Below are 21,523 nucleotides of genomic sequence, written 5' to 3'. Positions count from 1 at the left end.
ACAAAAACGTAAAAAGAGCTGAAACCAAGCAGTTTAAACCACACTGGTTTTGCTGTCACTTAATGAACCTTAGCTCATATGTAATCATAGTTTTACATAGTTTGTTCAAGCCAAATTCTGGCTTCATAGAAACAATCCTGATGCCAAGTCTCTATGATCAGTTATGTAACATGGCAATGAATGTATCCTTTGTAATGTTTAAATATTGATATATGATGTGACTTCTGAAACTCTAACTCTTAAAAAAATGAGTAAGAATTGAAACAGTCAACCATGAAAGGCAAACAGGGTACAATGAGGAAACAAGAGAAACTCAAGCCTAGCCTGTAAGACCAGGAGCTCCTGCCTGCTGTTTTCAGGTAAAGTTGGGTAAATTTCCCAACAGCCTGCTGTGTATCTTAGTATCCTCAACAACAACAACAAAAGATGGAATTGGGTCCGATGCCCTCTGGGGTCTTGGGTACCTCGTACACCTATGATTCTGGGTGAATTCCTCAGCTCCACTCACTCCTTAGGCCAAGTTCACTGCTTTGCGAAGTGTCCATCACTGAAGCAGCTTCAGAACCACCTTCAAGAAGCAATTCCACACCCCAGATTCTTAAGTGTTGAGAGGACAGGCCGGGCCTACTTGCGGGGCATTTACTACCACAGATTACCCAGTAGCTTCAGACGTGTTTACAGATGGCACTGTATAGAAAGCTAATTGCTTCCTTTATTTAGGTCTGTATTAGATCAATTTCTCTTACGATTTTTTGGCATCTAATTTAAAGTACCTGATTTAATGGCGATTCCTAGAGCCACAGCTCTAAGGGAGAGGAAGGGAGCTCAAGCATCGCTCTATGCATTAAAGAGCTCGCCTCCCTGGTGGGGGGGGGGGCGGGTAACACAAGCCCCCGCAGCAGACAGACTCGTGCATCACTGTAGCTCTGGGGACCATTTGTCAAGTGTTTCACAGCAGGGTTAAAGACTCAATAAAACAATTAGCAAAGGAAACTAGTTATATCTCTCTAAGTTTTACTTATGCAGGTTATTACTCATTTCAGGGGGCTACCCAGCTCAGCACCATAGATAGCCTTCATAAATAAGCCTTTCTCCTCTCATTAGTCTTTTTATTTGCACCTTAATACAAGTGAAAGAAACGAATTTGAGGCCAGAGCGTATCTTGGGGCTCAGTTTGGAATAATTTAGTTGGCAAAGAAACATAATGCAAAGTAGGATTGCTTAAAGTGCCATGGAAACCACCTCCAAGAAGAGTTTACCCTAGGTGGAGCCTCACTAGTTATTATACTAGTTATTATGTTCCCCAGAGTAATCAAGCAGCTGTGGGTCTACCTTACCACTTACCTCCGGGCCAGCCTGGCCTGGTAACTGCTGCTGTGTAAAATGTATAATCTCATGTATGGAACTGATTAAAAAGCTTTCAGCACGGTGTGCAGGGTGGTCCCAATCAATGCGGCTGAGCACAGGTTCTCCCAGCACAGAGGTCATCACCTGGTGACTGTGAGTGCTTGTTTTAAGGGGGCCAGGAGTGGGCACAAAGATTGCCCTCTTGCCCCAGCTTAGTTACAGGGGCAAGGCGTTTATCTTAGGGACGGGGGCAGGACGCAGGACCCCATGTGTGGACGGCTAAGCCCGGGGAGGGCAGGGGAGCATTCAGAGTGCTCCCTGTCCCACTCCCAGCACCTGCCTCACTGCCTGGACGACGGCAGCCAGTCAGTGAGGATGGGGCTCTTCCTCTTCCCCTGGATGCTGAATATAAGTACCTGGGGAGAGGAGCTGATAGTTCTGAGGGCTGAAAAGAAAAGCCAGAAACAGCCTGCCATCTTCCGTCAGTGAAGAAGACGGGACAGTTTTACAGTGTGTTTTTCTGGACAGCGCTTCACTGAAGTAGTTTGCATTTTCTCATTTTCTGGTTTTGTTTGTCACATTAAAACCTCGTCCTGAGCAGCACTGAAAGTAGCGTCACAGGCTTATCCTGTCAAAGGGGCAGTGACGGGGGAACGGAGGGGCAACTGATGGACCGAATGGGCTTCTCACCCATTTCCTTTTTTGTCCAGATGACAAACTTCGGCATTGTAACATGAGCACCACTGTTTTTTTTTTCCCCTCACCAAATCTGGTGTGCATCGTAGTGGTGTGTGTATGTGTGTAGGCAGGTAGGGTTCTTTTCTTTACCTGATCCTTTAATTCTGACAGCTGTCCAGAGAGGTTGGTGACAAGCTTCATGGTGGACTCCAGCTTCTCCTGCAGGTTCCTCAGCTCATTCTGTTCTCCTTCCGAATCGCTGCTGACCAGGGACATGGCTCTCATCCTCGGGAACCAGTCTAGGTTTCTTTCCTGGAACCCAGATGGAAAAAAGAGGGCATCACTTCTACCAGCAGAGACCACAGAGGCACTCTTCCCATGCCTTCCTGTCTTGGCAGCATTGCTCATCAGGCTGTCTCTGCCTGCTACAGAACTCATGTACTGCACAGTGTATTTAAAAAAAAAATGCAGTAAATATCTTTGTAATTGAGTATAAGTAAACTCTCTTAATTCCTAGAAGAAATCACTGTAAAATTACACATGGGTCAAAGTGGGTTTCCAAAGTCCCTCTACTCCGAATACGAACACTGCCGTTTCATCTATGATCTCTGCAAATTACAGAGCCAATGAGATCTGAGTCTTAAAACTGTGGTCCCGTATACACAATACAACTTACCATTTTAGTCACTTAGAGGTGTACAGTTCAGTGGCTTTAACAGCATCCACTCTGCTGTGCGACCCTCACCACCACCCATCCTCAGGGATTCTGTACATCTTCCCCAACTTAAACTCCAAGGTCATTTGCAAACAAACACTCTAGAAGTAAGTGGATTTTAAGATCCGAGTGTTGTGGGATTTACCAGCAACGTGTATGGGTGTGCTTTTGGTAGACAACTGTCAAGAGGCTGCAAACGGAGCGTGGGTTCAGTTGCCCTCTTTGTGAAGTTAACGAACACCAGCCCTCACCTCTTGCCTCCTGCTCCTCCACGCCTGAAATGGCTGGCCTGTACTGTCGGCTGGTGTAAGAAAGACCCATTCAGTTTCCTCCCCTCATCATCTCCACTCTTTTTTTTTTTTTTTTTTCATTTCCCACATTTTATTTCTATCCATGCTCTTGAGGTTGTTCACCTCTCTCATGTCTGTATGATGGAAACACTGTAATAGGGTCCAACTGCGTAACTCTTTACAACTCTTTCAGTAACATCACACTTGTCACCTGAAATGGCCATGGTGTTAGTATTCAAAGTGGCAAACACAACAAATCAGTTCTCCCTCTTTTCCCAAACATTTACCAGCACAAAATTGGACCCTTAATCTAAGTGAGATTTTGGTCCCTTCATCAATATTACCCGAAGGTAGGGCAGGCAGATTCAATGCTTGGTGACTGCAATCAAATTACAAACTTGAAAGAGAAACAGATGTCCCCTTTAATGCTCCTGTATCTGAAGAGAACTGGACTTTTAGGACTAAAACACATATGTACTCTGAAGAGAGCAAAAGGATACTTTTAGGGGGTTACATGAAATTTGTGATGATGAACATGTGTTCAACTCAACTATATAGAGCAGCCTAGAATTCATAATACTTCAAGAATATTGGTTCTGCATTTATACATTAAGGAGAAGATTTATATTTGTTATTTTAATGTGACAAAGACATTATTACAAGTAAGTCAGAGGTCCACCCTTTCTTTTAATACCTATTGCTCATACCTGTCAACACCATATCTCACTGCTGGTTAACAGAGTGGACAAGACTCTTCCTCTCACCTCACTTCTTTCTGCCCACATCTGCTTTTCTCCCACTTCTCCTAAAAAGTAAAGTTTATAGACGAGTGCTGTACAGAAAGGTAGGATTGAACCACAGAGAAGCTCCATCAGCCGGAGGTAAGGGGAGGAAAACCTACTCCTTCCACGTCTACGTGCTACCACGTTTCTTCTGGGCCATTCCGATCTCATTGGGATAAATTCTAATAAACATTCTAACACAAATCACGACCACGCCCCCACCCCCCCACCTCACACATGCAGAATTTGCTGTTGGTGCTTTGTGTACACCAGAGGTCAGCAGAATTTTTCCAGATAGTATTTTCTGAAAGGATCTTTGGCTTTCTGCACCATATGGACTCTGTCACAATGAATCCGCCATGTAGCCCCCAAAAGCCACAGACGCAAGTGAATGGGGTAGCTGTTTCCCAAAAAAACTTCACAAATGCTGGCAGAGGGCCCACTCTGACCTACAGGCCGGAGTCTGCCAACCCGTCATACACAATACAAGGCATCAACATACTCGAAATCAAGAACAAAATCCCACAAGACATGTCTAAATGTTAAAAAGCAAGACGACTGTGTCTTGACCTAATGAGATCTAACAATACAGACACCAAGCAAGAACTAGTTGATAGTTTCACAAAGAAGGCACCACACTGGCACAGGTGTCCCGTCTGCTTCAAAGCATTTGCTTAAGACATGGGGGGACTCTCTAGCCTGCCTGCATCCTGAGACCAGGAGCCACCTGAGTACAGAGACTAAAACACAGAAGACCCTGGATAAATACTTGTGGATGCAAGGAATGGTCAATCCACTGTTTCCTGGGTGGCCTGGTAACTAATGCTTACACGGTGAATCTCAAGTGTTTAGAATGCCCGTGGGAGGAGAAATATGACACTGTCTCCCTGCCTGTGCCTCACGCCCTGATCAACATTCCCTTCACATGTGCCCTGACAATAGCCTCCGATAGCTCTCATCAGCATCCCTCCACAGACAGAGCAGTAGGCAAAAGAGTATTTGACAAATATATTCCATCGTGAGGATGACCAGCCTAGAACTCTGGACTGTTGCCATGGCTGCATCGGTTCCCTGCTGTGTGCCTACAGCGAAGGAGAGCAGAGCAGACATCTGAAAATGCTTAAGCACAGTAGCGATGCTGAAAGGCATATGGTCAGCTGTCACTGATGACACTCACCACCCCGAGTCATCATCACACCTTCCCCCCCACCGTCCCTCTCAGGGAGGAATGGCCCGACTGATCAGGAGACGGCGCATGGAGAGGACAGGCGTCTGGGCGTTACTGATGCTCATAGACGGCTCAAGCCCTGTGACAGGAGGAGAGATGGGTGGGCCAGGCTGGTGGACCATAAGCACAACTGCAGGGGACCGGCCAAGCACCCGAGGCCGGACTTCCACAGGGATGGCTCCTCATGTCTGCACACTGCCTCCCGAGGAAGCAAGGTAAAGAGGAAAGACACAAAGTCCCACTGAAACTGTCAGACTCTGAAGAGCACATAGACACACCATCCATGGGGATACCACAGACATCCTGTCAGGAGGGTGTTGCAAGATGGTAGCGCAGAACCAGCCCCAGAAGAGAGGGTGACTGGTAGAGGGTGGGGAAGAAGGAAATCCCTGTATTTCACAGGAGACCCTGAGAATGACCTGGTGTTTACAAACTGTAAACTGCTATTGCTGAGTATATCTGGAAGGAAATATTTGCTAGTTCTTTGGATTCAACTCAAAAGCATAAGCACTCTCGGAAGAAAACATTTAAAGAAATACAACTGCTTCAGGAGTCTTTACATACTTGGTGTTGGCGACCCAGCAGTGAAGCCCCCGCACTTGGTCCCTGCCTCCTAGATCTCGTTAAGGTGGTCATGGCTTTGAAACCTAAGTATGAGCCAGGGTTCCACCCATCAGAGTGCTTGCAGTTTAGTTAAGGAGAGTGGCTATTTCTGTTAAAAAGCAGAACTGAAGAAAGCAGCTAGGCTGTGTCAAGGGAGCGAGAGTCAGGTCAACGTCGGACGTGACTGCAGAGGCTGTGAGTGGCTGGTGTCCTCTTCCTGGAAGGCCTGGGTCTTGGGGAAGGTTTGCACTTGGCCACACAAGGGGTCACGGGTCACCACGAGGGCTACTCAGCAGGCGGTTGCACACAGCCTGGAAAACCAGAGTGGTCTGAGCTGGGGAGGAGAGCAGACAGACTTTGGTGGGCCCGTGTGTGATGCTGGCAGAAAGTGACCTGGAGCCCCTGCCTGGTGAGGCACTGGGGCGAAGGTGAACAGTCACCAGTGCCTGACATACAGAGGAACTGCTGAAAATGGCCAGAGGATTCACCTTAAACCGGGCTCTCAGATCTTTCATATGTGCATTGGCTTAGCGAATCCTCCACAAAAATAGAAAACAGCTTTCCAAACAAAATCCACATTAAACAGGTCTTCAAAAGAATACAGAAAATTGATGCAAAGTCTGCACGTACCTTAAAGAACAGTTTCTTCTTAAAGAGCAAGTGACCAAACAACTATAGATGGAAAAGAGACTTTGTTCACAGTGGATTCATACCTTCTTCCATGGGGGGTGTGTGATGTGATCCCGTGACTCCTAAGCAGCAGTTTCAGAAAGGCCTCTGACACATGCAAAATACACAGTCCCCATCTAACAACTGATTACTGAAAAGACCGTTGATAATTCCTGTGCCTGGCACAGGGCTGAGTGCTGAGGGTCTAGAGACAGGATGGCAAGGTCCCTATATCCCCAAGGGACGGTAGTGCCAGGAATGTGGCTGCAGGGCATGGCTCCGCCCTTCCATGGACCCCACTGCAGTCTCAGCTCCAAGTGCTCGCTGCCCAGTGTCTCCTGGACCAGTGAATGGGCTCCCCTGGCCCTAAGGTGGCTGCTGCTGGCATCTGTGCTCCTCCCCTCAAGGGTCAAGAGATGCACTCTGATGCTGTTTGCTCTCGCTTTCTCTGTGCTTCTGTACATTGGTTCCCTGTACTCCTCGGGATGAAGACCCCGTCTGAGGGCTACACAAAGCCATGGACAGAAAAAACGCATCTCATTTGAATGTCCATCTTAGTCAACGGTTAACGATTGAAAATATATTAGCCTCACAATATGACCTGGAGCAGAACATGAATCAGATTTAAAGGTAAAATCCCATGATTTTATAGAAATGTCATCCTTTCTACAGGTCACTTTGGACCCTGTGCCTGGATCCTAGTGATAAGTCTTCATTCTCCATCTCATGAGAGTCTTCAGTGCAAACAGAGGGAGATTTCCTGGTCTAGATACTTCCTGATGACCACCTTCAAGTTTCTCCCTTGTAGCCCTCCTCTAACATTTACATCTAACAGTAAGAAGCAGAGTTGGGGGCCCCACCAAAACCCCAAACAAGGGACCCTGAGTGCTCTGGCCAGTGGGTGTCATTAGCTCTTTTGCCCTGACATGGCTATGTACCAAAAATTTGAGATCCTTGGTGTAGCCAATATTTTACTTAAATAATCATCCTGGCTGTTAAGTCAAATCTCAAATTACCAACGAGTTAAAATTAGCTATTCTGGCCAAACTGTGCTCTCCATTTCCACTGGGTTTTACATCCTGTGCAGTAGGATTAATTCCAGTGCAGTGTGAAGGCTCCTCACCAGCACGACCTGGCCACACAGAGATCCGAATCTACAGGAAAAATCCTAAGACTATTCCAGCCTTAGCAGAGGAGCAGAGAGAGAACTGACTTCAATCTAGCTCAGCCTTTCACACCAAATGCTGAGCTGGTTAGAGCACTCTGACTCCTGTGAAGTGCGCACCCCTGCCTCTCTAGCCAGCCAGACTCTGAAGGTCTCTAAACGCTTGCAAAAATCCCACCTTCACGTCAATTCCAGGTCAAAAACATGTCTCAGGGGCCCAGCTTCTACTGAACTTTTGAGAAAGTCATCTTCAGCGAAGACATGTTGTTTATACATGAACTCATCTTGGCGGGTGTGTGTGGTCAGGAGGGTGGGGCTGGGCGAGGGCTGGTGGCTGCACCAGCTGTCTGTCGGCCGCATCTGTCGCCCTGGGTCTGGGAGCCCCTCTGTGCTTCGCTCGTCCTCCTTGCTGCTGGCACCTCACATACCAATGTCCTTAGGCACTGTCTGCCCCAGTCCTACAATCCAGCCAGTGCGGTTCCCGTCACAGCAAGCACTTCCTCTGTCAGAGCAGACAAACCGACTCAAGCCACAGCCGGAAGCAGGCTGACCACAAGTGCTAAGGTTCTGGTTAGTTCTTTTCTAGGTAAAGTTGGAAAAGTCCCTGCAAAGCAAACACTGAAGTTTTAGACACGGGGGCGGCACTGACCTCTTGAAACGTTCTTGACTGGAAAGAGGGAGGGTGTGTGTATGTGTGTGAGAGAGAGAGAGAGAGAGAGAGGAGGAGAGGAAGTTGGATTGTATGATGCAAATGCTAATCATTCTGAGAAGTGGTTTTTTTTTTTTTTCTCTCCCTCTTCCCAGGTTCAACTGAAGAGGCAATTCTAAGAAAGACAGCTGAGATCATCAGTTACCTCCTCGGAGAAAGTCCACTGATGGTAGAGTTTTGTTTACCACGTAAACAACATAGCATTTATGGCTAAATCCGTTATTCTTTCACAGCCAGACTAGAGAATTGCAAGTTTTTTTTTTTTTTGGTGGGGTCATGAGGATAAAAGACAGGGTCACTAGCCAGAAGATGGGTCCCAGGAAAATGGACCTGTAAGCCACAGTGTCCCCTCCACCCTTCAGAATCCCATTGGGGAAGATTCAGGAGAGCAGAGATGGTCCTCTCAAAGCAAATGTCAGAGGCACTGCACCTTATCTTACCAAGCAAGATGAAAGACTGGATTTCCCAGAGTGCCTAGGGATGGCTGGAGTGAACCAAAGCGGGGGAGGGGCAGCCTGGAAACAGACTCCCGGCTTCATATATCCAAACCCCCAGAAAATGCCTGGAAGAGGGCGGAGGAGGAAGACTGAAGATAACCGTTAACTCTTCTATAGCAGGAATATATTACACTCAATAAACTTTAAACATTTGCCTCTCTTGTGAGGGAAGGTGATTGTGTGTGTGTGCACTCAGTTGTGTCGTATTCTTTGCGACCCCCATGGACTGCAGTCCACAAAGCTCCTCTGTCCATGGGATTCCCCAGGCAAGAATACTAGAGTGGGTTGCCATTCCCTTCTCCAGGGGATCTTCCTGACCAAGGGATAACCTAAGTCTCCTGCATTGGCAGGTGAATTCTTTACCACTGCACAGCCTAGGTGGAGAAGGCAATGGCACCCCACTCCACTACTCTTGCCTGGAGAACCCCATGGATGGAGCAGCCTGGTGGGCTACAGTCCACGGGGTCGCTAAGAGTTGGACACAACTAAGCGACTTCACTTTCACGCACTGGAGAAGGAAATGGCAACCCACTCCAGTATTCTTGCCTGGAGAATCCCAGGGACAGAGGAGCCAGTTGGGCTGCCGTCTATGGGGTTGCACAGAGTCGGACACGATGGACGCGACTTAGCAGCAGCAGCAGCACAACCTAGGAAGCCCAAGTTAAGATGATTATTTGCATTAAAGCGGAAGAAAATAATCTTCAGAGCTCTCTTTCCTAAGATCAGAGAAAACAAACAAAACCCAGAATTTGTTACTTTGGGTGAAAAACAATGATAATGATCGCTATGCTCAATGATTCCAAAATTGCCACTTATAGTATCTATGATACATTTAAAAAGACAAAAATAACCACAAAAACCCCTAAAACACTGAATCCCAAAGGTAAAAAAAAAAATCAGCGGTTGGGGGTGGTAGTGATGAACAGACAGGGCACAACACAAGCACAAACCCTGGTGTAAACTACCGTCTTTAGTTAATAATTACTGTATGTTAGCTTACCAATTGTAACTACACCATAGTAAACAAAAGTTGCTAAGAGGGGAACTGGCAGGCGAGGTAGGGAGAAGGGGGCACATAAGAACTCGGGACTTTTTGTTCAGCAGTTCTGTAAACCTAAAACTTCTGTAAAATCTCTTAAAAAAAAAAAAAAAAAAAGGATCCCGCACCTGGAATTTGGTGGTGGTGGTTTACTCGTTAAGTCGTGTCCAACTGTTGGGACCCCAAGGACTATAGCCTGCCAGGCTCCTCTATCCCTGGGTTTCTGTAGGCAAGAATACTGGAGTGGGTTGCTATTTCCTCCTCCAGGGGATCTTCCCAACCCAGGAATCAAACCCAGGTCTCCTGCATTGCAGGCAGGTTCTTTACCAACTGAGCTATGAGGGATGCCAGACCCTAGTTCAAGGATCCAGGTCCCGGTATGTCAGAGGTTGGTTTCTGCAGCAGCCCCAAGCTGTCAGTGTGTCAATGGGCAGGAGCCATGTCCTGGAGTGAGGAACTGAAGCCCAGATGCCCAGAGTGTTCACAGGGCAACGAGCTGGGCGAGTCAGCCAACCAACCCGGGTCTCTGCTTCCATTTTTTTTGAAAGCTGCTTCACAGGGTTAATATGAGAATCAAATGGCTGTGAGAATGTGTCTGTCAATTGGAAAGTACGATGCAAAAGTACTGTAGGTCAGTGTCAGCAGCCCAAGGTCACAGAGTGGTCTGCGGTCTGAGACGCTGACTCCAGGTGTAGCACTTGATCCCATGTGAGTGAGTTCTTCCTTTCCCAAATTTCAGACGCAGGGATTTCTCTCTTCCTGGTGGAGCCACGTGAAGAGTGCCCAGGCCGGCCCCGAGTACAGGCATGAGCCCGGTCTGCTCTCGTCTCAACCGACATCACCCAGACGGGCCCTGTTATATAATCTTCAGCTGGGCTGGAATGACCACTCACCCTTCCCAGACTTGGTTAATAGTTGTTCTTGGATGATACAGTGTAACAGAGCCGGGCCCTCGCCAGAGCGAGGACCGCACCCATTTCTGATGAAATCCCTAGGCAAGGCCAGCTGCAGAGCCACCATTCTATGTCACTGTGGACCCTCAGGTGACGGGACACTGGGCCTGCACTGGGGCCTTGAGATGGCAGGGCCCATCAGTCAGAGGGGTACCGGCACCGCTGGGCCCTGGGTACCCAGGCTGCTGGGTGGAGGAAGCCCAGGATTACAGAGGAGGGGAGAAAGGTCAGGGCGGGGGTGAGGGGGGCGGCGCTGTACTGAGCAGGGCAGGGCAGGCTGGCTGGAGATTCCTCAGGAAGAACCTCCAGGCGAGCCCGCCCTCCTCCCCAGCTGGCCCAGGACATTCTGCTCAGGCAGCCTCTCGGGCACGTCCAGTTAGCTAAGCAATCCACCAGAAGGTTCCTTGCGGTCACGCACAGGGTTTTGGCAATTTTTCTTGGTCTTTCTTCTGTTCTCTTTTGGATTCCATGAGTTTAAACTTTGGTCTCTTAATACCTTTATACAATGACAGTTTTCTATTGTTTGTTTTTGTTATTGTTGTTGGTTTGTTTTTAGCCTACTTAAGAGGCTTTCCAAAGTTCTTTGCTATTGTTTCAGGGCAAAATACTTGGTGTTTGTCTTTGAACATATGCCCTATGCATACCCACGAGCCTCCCCGCACCGCTGTTTCACCTGTAGCTGTGTCCCCGTCGACAGCATGTGCCGGGCGGCTCCTCTGGACCGAAGGCCAGCCCGGCCTGGACCCCTTGGGGATCAAGTGGTGGGAAGATGACCGTATGGCTTCAGTGAGAGCTCAGGGTGGGCCGCCAGCATCACCCTGCCTTGAGAGGGGTTTGGAAGGAAGGTGCCCAAAGCCCGAACACTTCTGGGAGGAAGAGAGGATCTGCCAAGCATAGATTCTCCAAATACCTCACTCCTGTCCAGCCGCCCCATGTCACCAACCTGCCCCCCTTGCACTCTTACCCCAAAGTTCACTGCCGTGTCCATGTGGGTCTCCTGTCTCCCTCCTGACACCCACATCCACTCCTGACACAGACTCTAGGAGTTGTTTGAGAGTGGAATTATGGAGCTAAAGATGGCCCAAGAAACCCTCTGATTCAGCCTCCTCATTTTCTAGGCGGTAACACTGGGGTCCTGCAGAAAAGCAGGTTTGTGAAAGGAGAAGCCAAGAGCTTGGTTCACGGCATAATCGTTAACTATGAATGGCTGTACCTAACTGCTACGATCTTTTCCTCATTCTCATATGAGGAAAAGTCTAGTAGCTACTAGACTTTCTTCAGAAGAGATACATGTTAAAGAATCCTGAATACTTGTACCTGATAAAAATAAACTCAGAACATCTTCGTAAAGGCCAGGGGGTCACACGCCTCTTGGCTGTGTCCAGCTCTGTCAGACAGTGTTCGTGTTCAGAGCAGAGGAAAGATGAAAGAGTGAAGGCTGGGGAGTCACCGGGGTGAGCATGGAGTCTGGGGCTGAGGGGTAAGCAGGGCGGCCCAGGGGGGGCTGCAGTGGGCAAAGACGCAGGAGGTGAGGCCAAGGCACGGAAGGGAGAAAAACGCGTTCTTGGAGTTTAAAACGTCTGCTGAATTGGGGGAAATGAGGGTGTAAACAAACACCTTACATACACACACAAACCTGTATAAACATGCAAATCCTCGCATTCGCCCCTGGACTAATGAACCAAGGGGGAGACTTCATTATAGGTGCTGGAACCACCACGCGCCAGGAGCACCCTCAGGGGGACCCGAGTCCTGGGGACCCGCCTTAGCAGGCGAGTTCCTTTGGAGCAGGTAACAGCTTTGCTCCCCTAACGATGACACACAGCGCTGAGCACTCCTCGGCAGAGGTGAGAGCATGGAGAACTCCCAGCAGAGGGCTGGGAGGTCCCTGTAGACCCGTCTCCCAGAGCCTGAGTGCCTCCAAAGAGAAGGAAGCTGCCTGTGCAGTGTGCTCAGGCGAGGGTGGCTTCATACCCTCCGGATCATCGGAGGGCAGGACGGAGGGCAGGACGGGGCGTGAGCCCGGGTGTGGAAACTTAAGCTGAGCAACTGCTCTGTGCAGCTGCCACGGACACGAACCCGAGCTCTGGTGCCGAGGGTGGGGGTGCGAGCGCGCCTGGCCAGCGGGAGGCGCATCCCTGATGCTGACAGGCTGTTTCCAGCCACCCCAGGCAAGTGCCAAATCCCTCTGTGCGTCTCCCTCACTCCGGCATGCTTGAACTCGGCCGCGGTGTCAGCTAACTGCGGAGAGCTTTCTGAATTGGATCAGAGGCCAGCACTGGTTGTATCCTCATCCGCCCGACGCTGAGGGCTTACGGAGCCCAGGCAGCATCTTAACTAAGGCCGCGGCCTCCCAGGGTGAGGAGGAGATGGTGCAGCGCTCTTTCTCATAAGAGGGCAGAGTGCATTCCCAGAAAATGCCCTGGGAAAGAAAAGCTGAGAGCATGACTGACACTGAAATATCTCCATCTCGGGGACTTATCACCCCACCCCCATGCCGCGCTTGCTCTTTCCCCCAGCATCCTCTCTGGAATTCTAGCTCATAGTCCAAACCCATTGCTTCACATCTGCGTGGGGGCAGAGGGTTTCCACGCCACTTCTGCAGTAACCACGGCCTGCCTGCCAGACCCATCTACATGACACAGAGAGGGGGCAGAAGGGGAGATCGGGGGGCATTGTTAGGGGCACACCTCTCCGTCTGCACCCTAAGTCCTATCTGTGAGGGACTTCCTCGAACTAAATCCCCTCGTGATGGCCGTGTCAATTTTTATGTTCACTTCTCTGCTCACGGCGCCACTGTCACCTCCCTTTCCCTGTAGCTACTTTTTGTTGTTGTTGTTTAGCTGCTGTGTGTGTGTGCACTCAGGTCGCTCAGTCGCATCTGACTCTTTGTGACCCCATGGACTATACCATGCTAGGCTCCTCTGTCCACGGAATTATCCAGGCAAGAACACTGGAGTGGGTTGCCATTCCTTTCTCCCCCAGATCTTCCTGATCCAGGGACTGAACCCGAGTGTCCTGCATTGCAGGCAGATTCTTTACCGCCTGAGCCATCAGAAAGTCCTACGCAGATGTGCAGGGCCTGACTTTGATCTGACTGTGATCCACACGCAATTCTCACCTCCACTTCCGTCCTGAGTTACACACCGCCCCCCCCCCCACCTCCCCGATTCCCTGGACTACCTGGGGTGGGAAGCTGCAGTGCTCCTTTGGGGAGCGCCCATGGGTAGGTTCTATAGCACCAGGCTGTGTCTTGGGTCAGGAAAGGAGCAAGACTCCAGTCAATGTCCCTTTTAGCAGAAGGCAGTGACAGGTACTCAGTTCCCATCTTGATCTTTAGCCCCTAACACACTGCTTTCTGTCTGCGCTTGCTTCCTGTCTTTTCTTATCAAATACAGATAAGCATGAATGCTAAAGCCAGACGTCCTCCTGCCTGTGTCTCTTCTTAGTGTGTTTCCTCATAGTAGATGTTTAGTGGTGCTTACTTTGCTAATAGAAGTTATCTGCTTGGAAAGTTTACCCAGGAGCTTATTTTCAGGCAAAAAAAAAAAAAAAGGCTTTCCCTTGTGTGACTTTTTTGCATGCAAATTTCTAAGGGCTTTCACCAGAGCATTTTCTGGGAATCCACTCTCCCCTCCTGTGCAAAACCACACATTGCCACCACGATACTACTTTTAACTTGGAAAATCGCTTGTTTTTATGTCCCTGTACTGTGAGTCTCCGAGGAGGTCAAGTAAACTAATAAAAGATGGAACAAGCTGGAAAATGTCCAGTGGATTAGTGTGTGTGTTGGCGGCGGTGAAGGGGGGTGGGTGGGCAGTGGGAGAAGGCTGTCTACTCTGGCTGTGAGAAAAAGTCAGCATCAGGCTTAAGGGATGATGGATCAGACGCTCCAGTGTTTAATTATCAGGGAGTTATAACCATTCGGATGAGTCACCTGGGTGTGGGAGCCCAAGCCTGACTGCGGCTCTGGTGAACTGGCCTTCCCCTTTAACTTACCACTCTCTCTCCCCAAATATGGTCACCAAAGGAAATTTCATCCCCCATTCCTAGCTGAGGGCAATGAAGTTTATCAGATTATCGCACATCTAAATTGACATCTACTTCAGATACTCCCCTTGTAAGAGCTGTTCTCTGCCGTCCCCTCCCCTTCGACTGGTGGATCCAGCGGCAGCTCAGCGAATTAACCCCACCGGTGCTGTCCCCTAGGGGATCTTTCCTGCTCCTCCTCCAATTCCTTTCTCTGGGCTTTGCCTACTCTGAAGGCAGTTAATTCAGCACCACTGAGGGGAGGAGGGAGATGAGCCAGTCCTCCTCAGGAAAACCCCCTGCAGCCAAGCTGGACCGTGGCTGGGTTCTCGACACATGGACACCAAGGCACGTGTGCAAGCACAGGAGGAGCTACTGCCCGTGTCAAGACACCTCCAGGGTGGCCGCTCAGCGGCGGACCTGGGTGTGAAGCCTGGCCCAGGTACTTCCCAGCCCTGTGACCCTGGAGAAGCGGCTCAGCCTTCTGGGGCTTTATTTAGGTTCCTGCCTGAGAGATGGTGACAGGGCCACCCGCAAAGCAGCTATGGAGACCAAACAAGATCATGCACGCGAAGCATGCATTTCCGTACCTGCTCAATAAAACAAGACCTGTGCCGAGGGTATGACCCAGTCTGCCCGGGTCAGGGCAGAGTACAACACAGCCTGCTTCCTCTGCAGTGGGATCAGGATGGCATGGAAGGAGGTTTTCCATTCCATCTCCTTGTCAATTCACACAACTGTCCCAGCAGAGAGGAAGGGCTAGAGCAGCCCTTGGGAATGGGGGTGAGCAGCACTCCACCTGAAATCACTGTCTTTAACTGCAATGAACTCAAAACACACCTCTGAAAACACACCTTATGTTGACAAGGTAGAATTCCAAGCTTCAGAAGAGGAATCTCTATTTCATTAGTAAAAGACATACATGCCTTCTATTTCAGTTAGCATCTGGTCTTCTTTACCAACCTTCCCTCTTAAGCCTTTCTGAGTTTCTAACTTGAAAAGAGTTAACTTAAGTCAGCTTACCAAGGACTGAGCTTTTCTCCTGAGCTTCACTGTCACGGAAAACTGGGCTCCTGGGTCCTTGAGGGGAATCACATATTTGATCTTTGACCTACAATGCATCCACTGTGCAGTATTTAAATTCCTTCAGGCAAAGATACACACAACTAACTTCCTACTTATTCTGGTTAAATACATAGGACTACGTGGCCAATCAAATCATCATATACAGACTCACACACATTCTCATATCAGCTGGCACCAGAGAAGAGCTAACATCTCTCAAACAAGGGCATGTGGTATGTAAAGTCTCGTGAAAACTGAAGTGTAGCACAGGGTTAAAAACAGTCTGCTTGTTACAAGGGCTATCACCAAAACTCTACGTGGTAGCACCAAACTTCCAAGTTCATACAAGGAGAAGGGAACTCAGGGTTTTTTTTCTCCTGCCTTGAACTGCCAGGGCTAAGTGAGGTCACCCTGTAGTCACATTTCTTTGAAAGTTCAGCCCTGTCTGGGGCCTGAGTCAACGAATCTGAGACCAAATCTGCAGTACACCGGGTGGTGCTGGAAGTCACAGCCAAGGCTGAGCGGCCCGCGGCCACCAGCTCCCGGCACCGTCACCCATGGTGTATGCAGAGCCGACACACAAACGGGTGACAGACAGACTCTCACACACAGGACGCAGGGGTCGCTCCCCATGGTGCCGGACGGCCTGGTCCCGGGCAGTGAGCCTGAGTCAAGGACAGCCCTAAATACACAGCAGTCACAAGTACCCGTGACCCACTCCACGGACACACAGTGACAGTGTCAATCTTGTCCTGCCTCAATGTTTAAGGGCTTTCCTGGTGACCCAGATGGTAAAGAATCTGCCTGCAATGCAAGAGACCCAGGTTCGATCCCTGGGTCGGGAAGACCCGCTGGAGAAGGGAATGGCAACCCACTCCAGTATTCTTGCCTGGAGAATCCCATGGACAGAGGAACCTGGTGGGCTACAGTCCGTGGGATCACAAAGAGTCAGACATGTCTGAAGGACTAACACTTTCTTCTCACTTTCAACAGCTTTAAATTTAAGAGAGAGAAGCCACAGGAATTTCCCATGGGAGGAGGTTCTCAAGAGTCAAGATGCCCATTCTGACTTTCCTCAGCAACAGTGTGCCAATAGCGGCAGGACCTTGTGCTTTCTGGGCACCCAGGGGATGCGCTTGCGGCAGCTGTCAGCACTGCAGGCCCTCTGTTTACCACCTGGTCATGGCTCCATGTCTGCTCCTCTGGCCCTTCCATCACTCACTGCCCCCAGCACTTACCACCCCACCCCAGGGCCCACATATTCCCCTCCTTTCCATCACCCCAAGGACACTGGAATGGGTATTAACCCCGATCCACAGCTGGGAACTCTGGTCAGGGACATTCTGTGACTTGCCTGGGGTTGCCTGGCTTGGATGGGCCAGAGCCAAAACTCACACCTTTGCTTCTCTGCCTGCGGATCCCATTCTTGGGTATGACAGCTTCACAGGGGGCAGCAGCCTGACCCTGGCTTTGCAAGGAATGTTTCATCTCCAGTGAAAGGAAAGGGGATGATTAGGAGGAGAGGGAAATGGTGTCCTGTTATGTTTAGATGAGAATTAATTTGGGGGTGAACATCTGGCTGCTAAGTTCCCAAATATGAGGCAAAGCATCTGATGTGCCTTCTTTCCCTCTGGATGTATCTGTTTCTAGAGAGAAGACGTCCTGGCTCCCTGACCGCCGGCCGGCCGGTTCTCGCGGGAACCGCAGCCTCAGGGGTCACCCTTTCAAAGTCAGCTTGTCTCCTTAGAACCCTTCTCCCATCAGAGCCCCTGGTGGGTTCCACGAAGCACTTGTTGGTTTTTGAGGTGAAAACCTATTTGCCATCCCTGATACTCTACTTGCAAAGTGGCTGTTTTCGGGGTGTCTAGGAAGCTCCCCCACCTTCCAAGTGACCCTGGGGGACCTTTCCCACTTGGTTCTGCCAGGTGGTCCTTTGGCAGCTGTGATGCCCCAGTTCTTTAGAAGTCACTGGGATCTTAATCAACGGGCTAAGGAGAACTGAGGAAGTCAACATCCTCCAGCCTCCAGCCTCCAGCCATGAAGCAAGAGGTGGTTTTCCCGAGGAGTCCTGGGACCCGATGGGAGCCAAAGGGCCCCCCGGACAACTCCTCCTTCCATCTCTGACACTGCTCATCCACTGCCCTTCTCCCTCCTCGAGGCTGGAGTCCTCTCAGCTTCCCAGTGTTGGCCTCCTTGAGAGGTCTCCTGACTTCTCCTCCTCCAAGACACTCACCTCCTGAGAAAGGATGCTGGGAGGACCGCCCCCCCCCCCGCCCCCACTGGCTGGGGTGCCTCTGCAGCCTCTCAGTAGGTTCACAATGGGGGCTGGTTGCCTGCTCCACCACAGTTCGAGTTCCCACACACAGGTTGGTGGCCTCCCACTGAGTGACTCGGCTGGGTACCCCCAGTTTCCAGCCTGTGGAGGCTGGCACTCTCCATGGAGCCCCCAGCAGGTATTCACGTGGCTTTAGAGCCAGACTCTGCCAGGAATGGTGTTGGCAAAAAGGCACTGCCTTGTGGCTGGTGGATCTAATACTTCCTGGGCCCTCTCCTAGCACATGAGACAGATACCTGGTTTCTCAGCAACTCAGACACTGAGGTAAGAATTCCTCGATGCAAAGATTTGTAGGAGGTGTGACAAGAAGTTCTCCCACCAAGAATGGCATGGCTGGGAAAGCTCAGTGAATGCAGGGGCTCTGGGAAGGCAAGGTAGCTGGCTGGGGGTGACTTCTGGCCCTTAATCCTTGTCAGCTGACTGCTCACAAGGCTCCTGATAAGTCTTTATGATCAAGACAGAATCTCAAAAGCACTGTGGAGTTTTCTGTGACTGTAAAGTAATGTGATTAACAGAAAACTTCAAAACTGGCCCCCAAAAGATTTAAAGATGGGGCACATTCAAATATTTTAGAAAGAAGCAGACAAAGTGGGGTGGGGGAGAAAAGGAAGGTGTGACTAGGGTGAAAACTACAAGCCACCTCTTCTAAACTTGAAAGAATTGAATGAGAATGCAGGCTGTTGCTGCTAAGTTGCTTCAGTCGTGTCCGACTCTGTGCGACCCCAGAGACGGCAGCCCACCAGGCTCCGCCTCCCTGGGATTCTCCAGGCAAGAACACTGGAGTGGGTTGCCATTTCCTTCTCCAATGCATGAAAGTGAAAAGTGAAAGTGAAGTCGCTCAGTCATGTCCGACTCTTAGCAACCCCATGGACTGTAGCCTACCAGGCTCCTCCATCCATGGGATTTTCCAGGCAAGAGTACTGGAGTGGGTTGCCACTGCCTTCTCCGGTGAATGCAGGTTGCTATACACAATACAGATAGGTTTGTGTTAGCATGAATGTTCAAACATGGTTTAATTCAGTACTATCGACACCAGGAGGCAAAGAAAGGACCTGAAGACCTTTCAGTTCATGTGTGAGCCTGGAAACCTGACCTGTGAACATCTGCACCAGCAACCACCACAAGGTCCAGTCTCCGTAAGAACAGACCCTGCTTCTGCCCGGCCCAGAGCTGCCAGCACCCTTGCCGTGTTCACCCAACGTGGAGGTTATGGAGTATAGTCCATTAAACCTGGGCCTGCACCCCAGCTCAGCTGCTGAGCGCTGCCTGGGCAACTGACTTAACCCTAAGCCCAACTTTCATCTGCAGAAGAGGACATCCACCACCCTTGTGCCTTTTTATCCTCCTTCTCTGAGTTAACTTTTTCTCCTTCCCTTTTTGCACTCTAATCACTCCATCTCTTTACCTTCTCCCTCTCTTTCTTTCATTTGGTTGTGACAGGTGGCTTGCGGGATCTTAGATCCCCAACCAGGGATCGAACCCACACTCAAAGCAGTGGAAGCACGGAGTCCTAATCACTAGACCACCAGGGAAGTTCCATACCTTTCTCTCTTTCAAAACCTTTAAGACAGTCATCTCTGGGGTAAAACCCCATCTATTTCTCCTCATCCCCAGAGTTCACCCTTCCTAGCTCCCCACTTTGGTAGTTTTTTTTATTAAATGCGTAAAAGATATGGGAGAGGTTCACAGACCGCAGATGGCTCAACCCATAGAAGGAGGAATACTTCTCAGCACTCACGGAACCAGCTTGGAGGATGATTTCTTAAAACAGTGTCTATTTTGTCTCTTCTGTTGAACTCTTACTATTCAGAGTGTGGTTCATGGACCAGCAGCTCTGGCATCCCCTGGACGCTGGTTGGAAATGCAGAATCTCGAGTTCTGCTAGTGCCCGCTGAATCAGAAGCTGAATTCTTACCAGCTCTCAGTATGACTCATGTGTACTCTGAACTATGAGACGCACACAGTTAGACTTCAGGGCCTCCTCGGGACGGCATCCCCAGGAAGCCCCCCAGAACCTGGGTGCTGAAGAACTAGGGCCATGTGAGTGCTGGCCTGCCCACGCCCACTGCCAGTGAGCAATCCTCAGCTGGGATTTCTTTACATACAGAGCATTATGACTGCATCTGCATAAGAAACACACAAAGGCTCAAAAGAATTCACCTACCAATGCAAGAGATGTGGGTTCATCTCTGGGTAGGGAGGGAAGATCCCCTGGAGGAGGGCATGGCAACCCACTCCAGTATTCTTGCCTGGAGAATCCCATGGACAGAGGAGCCTGGTGGGCTACAGTCCACAGGGTCGCAAAGAGCACAGCACAGTGCTATACACAGAATGGGGCAGAGGGCTCCAGTCCTTGGCAGCATGAAGGGCATCAGTGAATTGTGTGGTCTACATTCACAGCTGATGGCTCTCCTCTGCAGAGGGAGCGGTGTAAATCACAGAGCCTCTAAACTTCACACTGCATGCCTCCTTTGCTTGGCCATACACCCCGAATGTTTTAATGAAGTTCAGAACCATGGGTATGAAAGGACAGCTGGCCTGGGAGCCTCAGAGCATGTGTTTGGCGCCTCCACAGTGCCCGGCCTGGGAAGAGCGCTCTGCACACCTGCTTGGCTTCCCCCTTCCTGGGACCTAGGACTCATCAGCAAGAAGATTAATTTGGGATTAATTTAGGACTCAAATTCCTCCATCACATGATCCCTCCCTGATGATTAGCAGAGCGTCTCCCAGAAAGATGTCTCCCAGCGTCTCTAAGTGAGAAGTGGTATGTTTTATTTAAGTGGTATGTCTTATTTAAGGAGAAAAAACAGACAAGGATCCATTATCAAGAGAAGAGGCTAAGTGGGCTTCCTTGCTGGTCCAGTGGTTAAGAATACACCTGCCAATGCAGGGGACATGGATTTAATCCCTGGTCAAGGGAAGAACCAACACACCGAGGGGCAACAAAGCCTGGGAGCCACAACTACTGAGCCCACGTGCCTAGAGCCTGTGCTCCACAGCAAGAGAAGCCGCTGCAATGAGAAGCCCAAGCACTGCAACAGAAGCGGCATCTGCTTGCCACAACTAGAGAAAAACCCAAGCAGCAACGAAGGCTCAGTACAGTGAAAAATAAATAAAAATCAAAAATAAAGGAAAAAAAAAAAAAAGGCCGAGTACATAGACATGGAAGGCTGGCTACAGCGTGAGATACAAGGTGAAACCCCAGTCCTATTAAGTAGCCATATGCTCATCTCTCTGAGGCTCAGAATTTCCTCCTTTAAAATGGAGATGACATCCCATCTGGGGCGTCTTAAATGTGAAGACATGTGGAGTTCTAGAGCCTGATGCCTGGCCCATGTTAAAGGATGGGCAGACATCGCTGTCATCGTCCCTGCTAGCTCCCAGCACTGTGCTCCAAGCTGGGAAGCCAGGCCTGAGGC

General features: G+C 49.9%; 1 protein-coding gene and 1 long non-coding RNA gene across 12 annotated transcripts in view; one reads left to right on the top strand and one right to left on the bottom strand.

Annotated features, from left to right (window-relative positions):
- The window catches only part of LOC120867672, a 146,883-nt gene extending 138,019 nt beyond the window's left edge, over positions 1-8,864 (top strand). For all 4 annotated transcript variants that reach the window (XR_005721963.1, XR_005721962.1, XR_005721964.1 and 1 more), the window contains exon 4: positions 8,282-8,864. This is a non-coding gene — a long non-coding RNA (uncharacterized LOC120867672). The remainder of the gene's footprint in view (positions 1-8,281) is intronic.
- ITPR1 (inositol 1,4,5-trisphosphate receptor type 1) overlaps positions 1-21,523 on the bottom strand; it is a 348,439-nt gene that overhangs the window by 8,665 nt on the left and 318,251 nt on the right. For all 8 annotated transcript variants that reach the window (XM_040245980.1, XM_040245986.1, XM_040245987.1 and 5 more), the window contains one exon: positions 2,176-2,337. In XM_040245980.1, coding sequence (XP_040101914.1) covers positions 2,176-2,337 — 162 coding nt within the window. The remainder of the gene's footprint in view (positions 1-2,175; positions 2,338-21,523) is intronic.

This window comes from Oryx dammah, unplaced genomic scaffold (genome assembly GCF_014754425.2).
Source record: "Oryx dammah isolate SB20612 unplaced genomic scaffold, SCBI_Odam_1.1 HiC_scaffold_9, whole genome shotgun sequence".
NCBI classification, from domain to species: domain Eukaryota; kingdom Metazoa; phylum Chordata; class Mammalia; order Artiodactyla; family Bovidae; genus Oryx; species Oryx dammah.
This window is presented reverse-complemented; position numbering and strand designations above follow the sequence as displayed.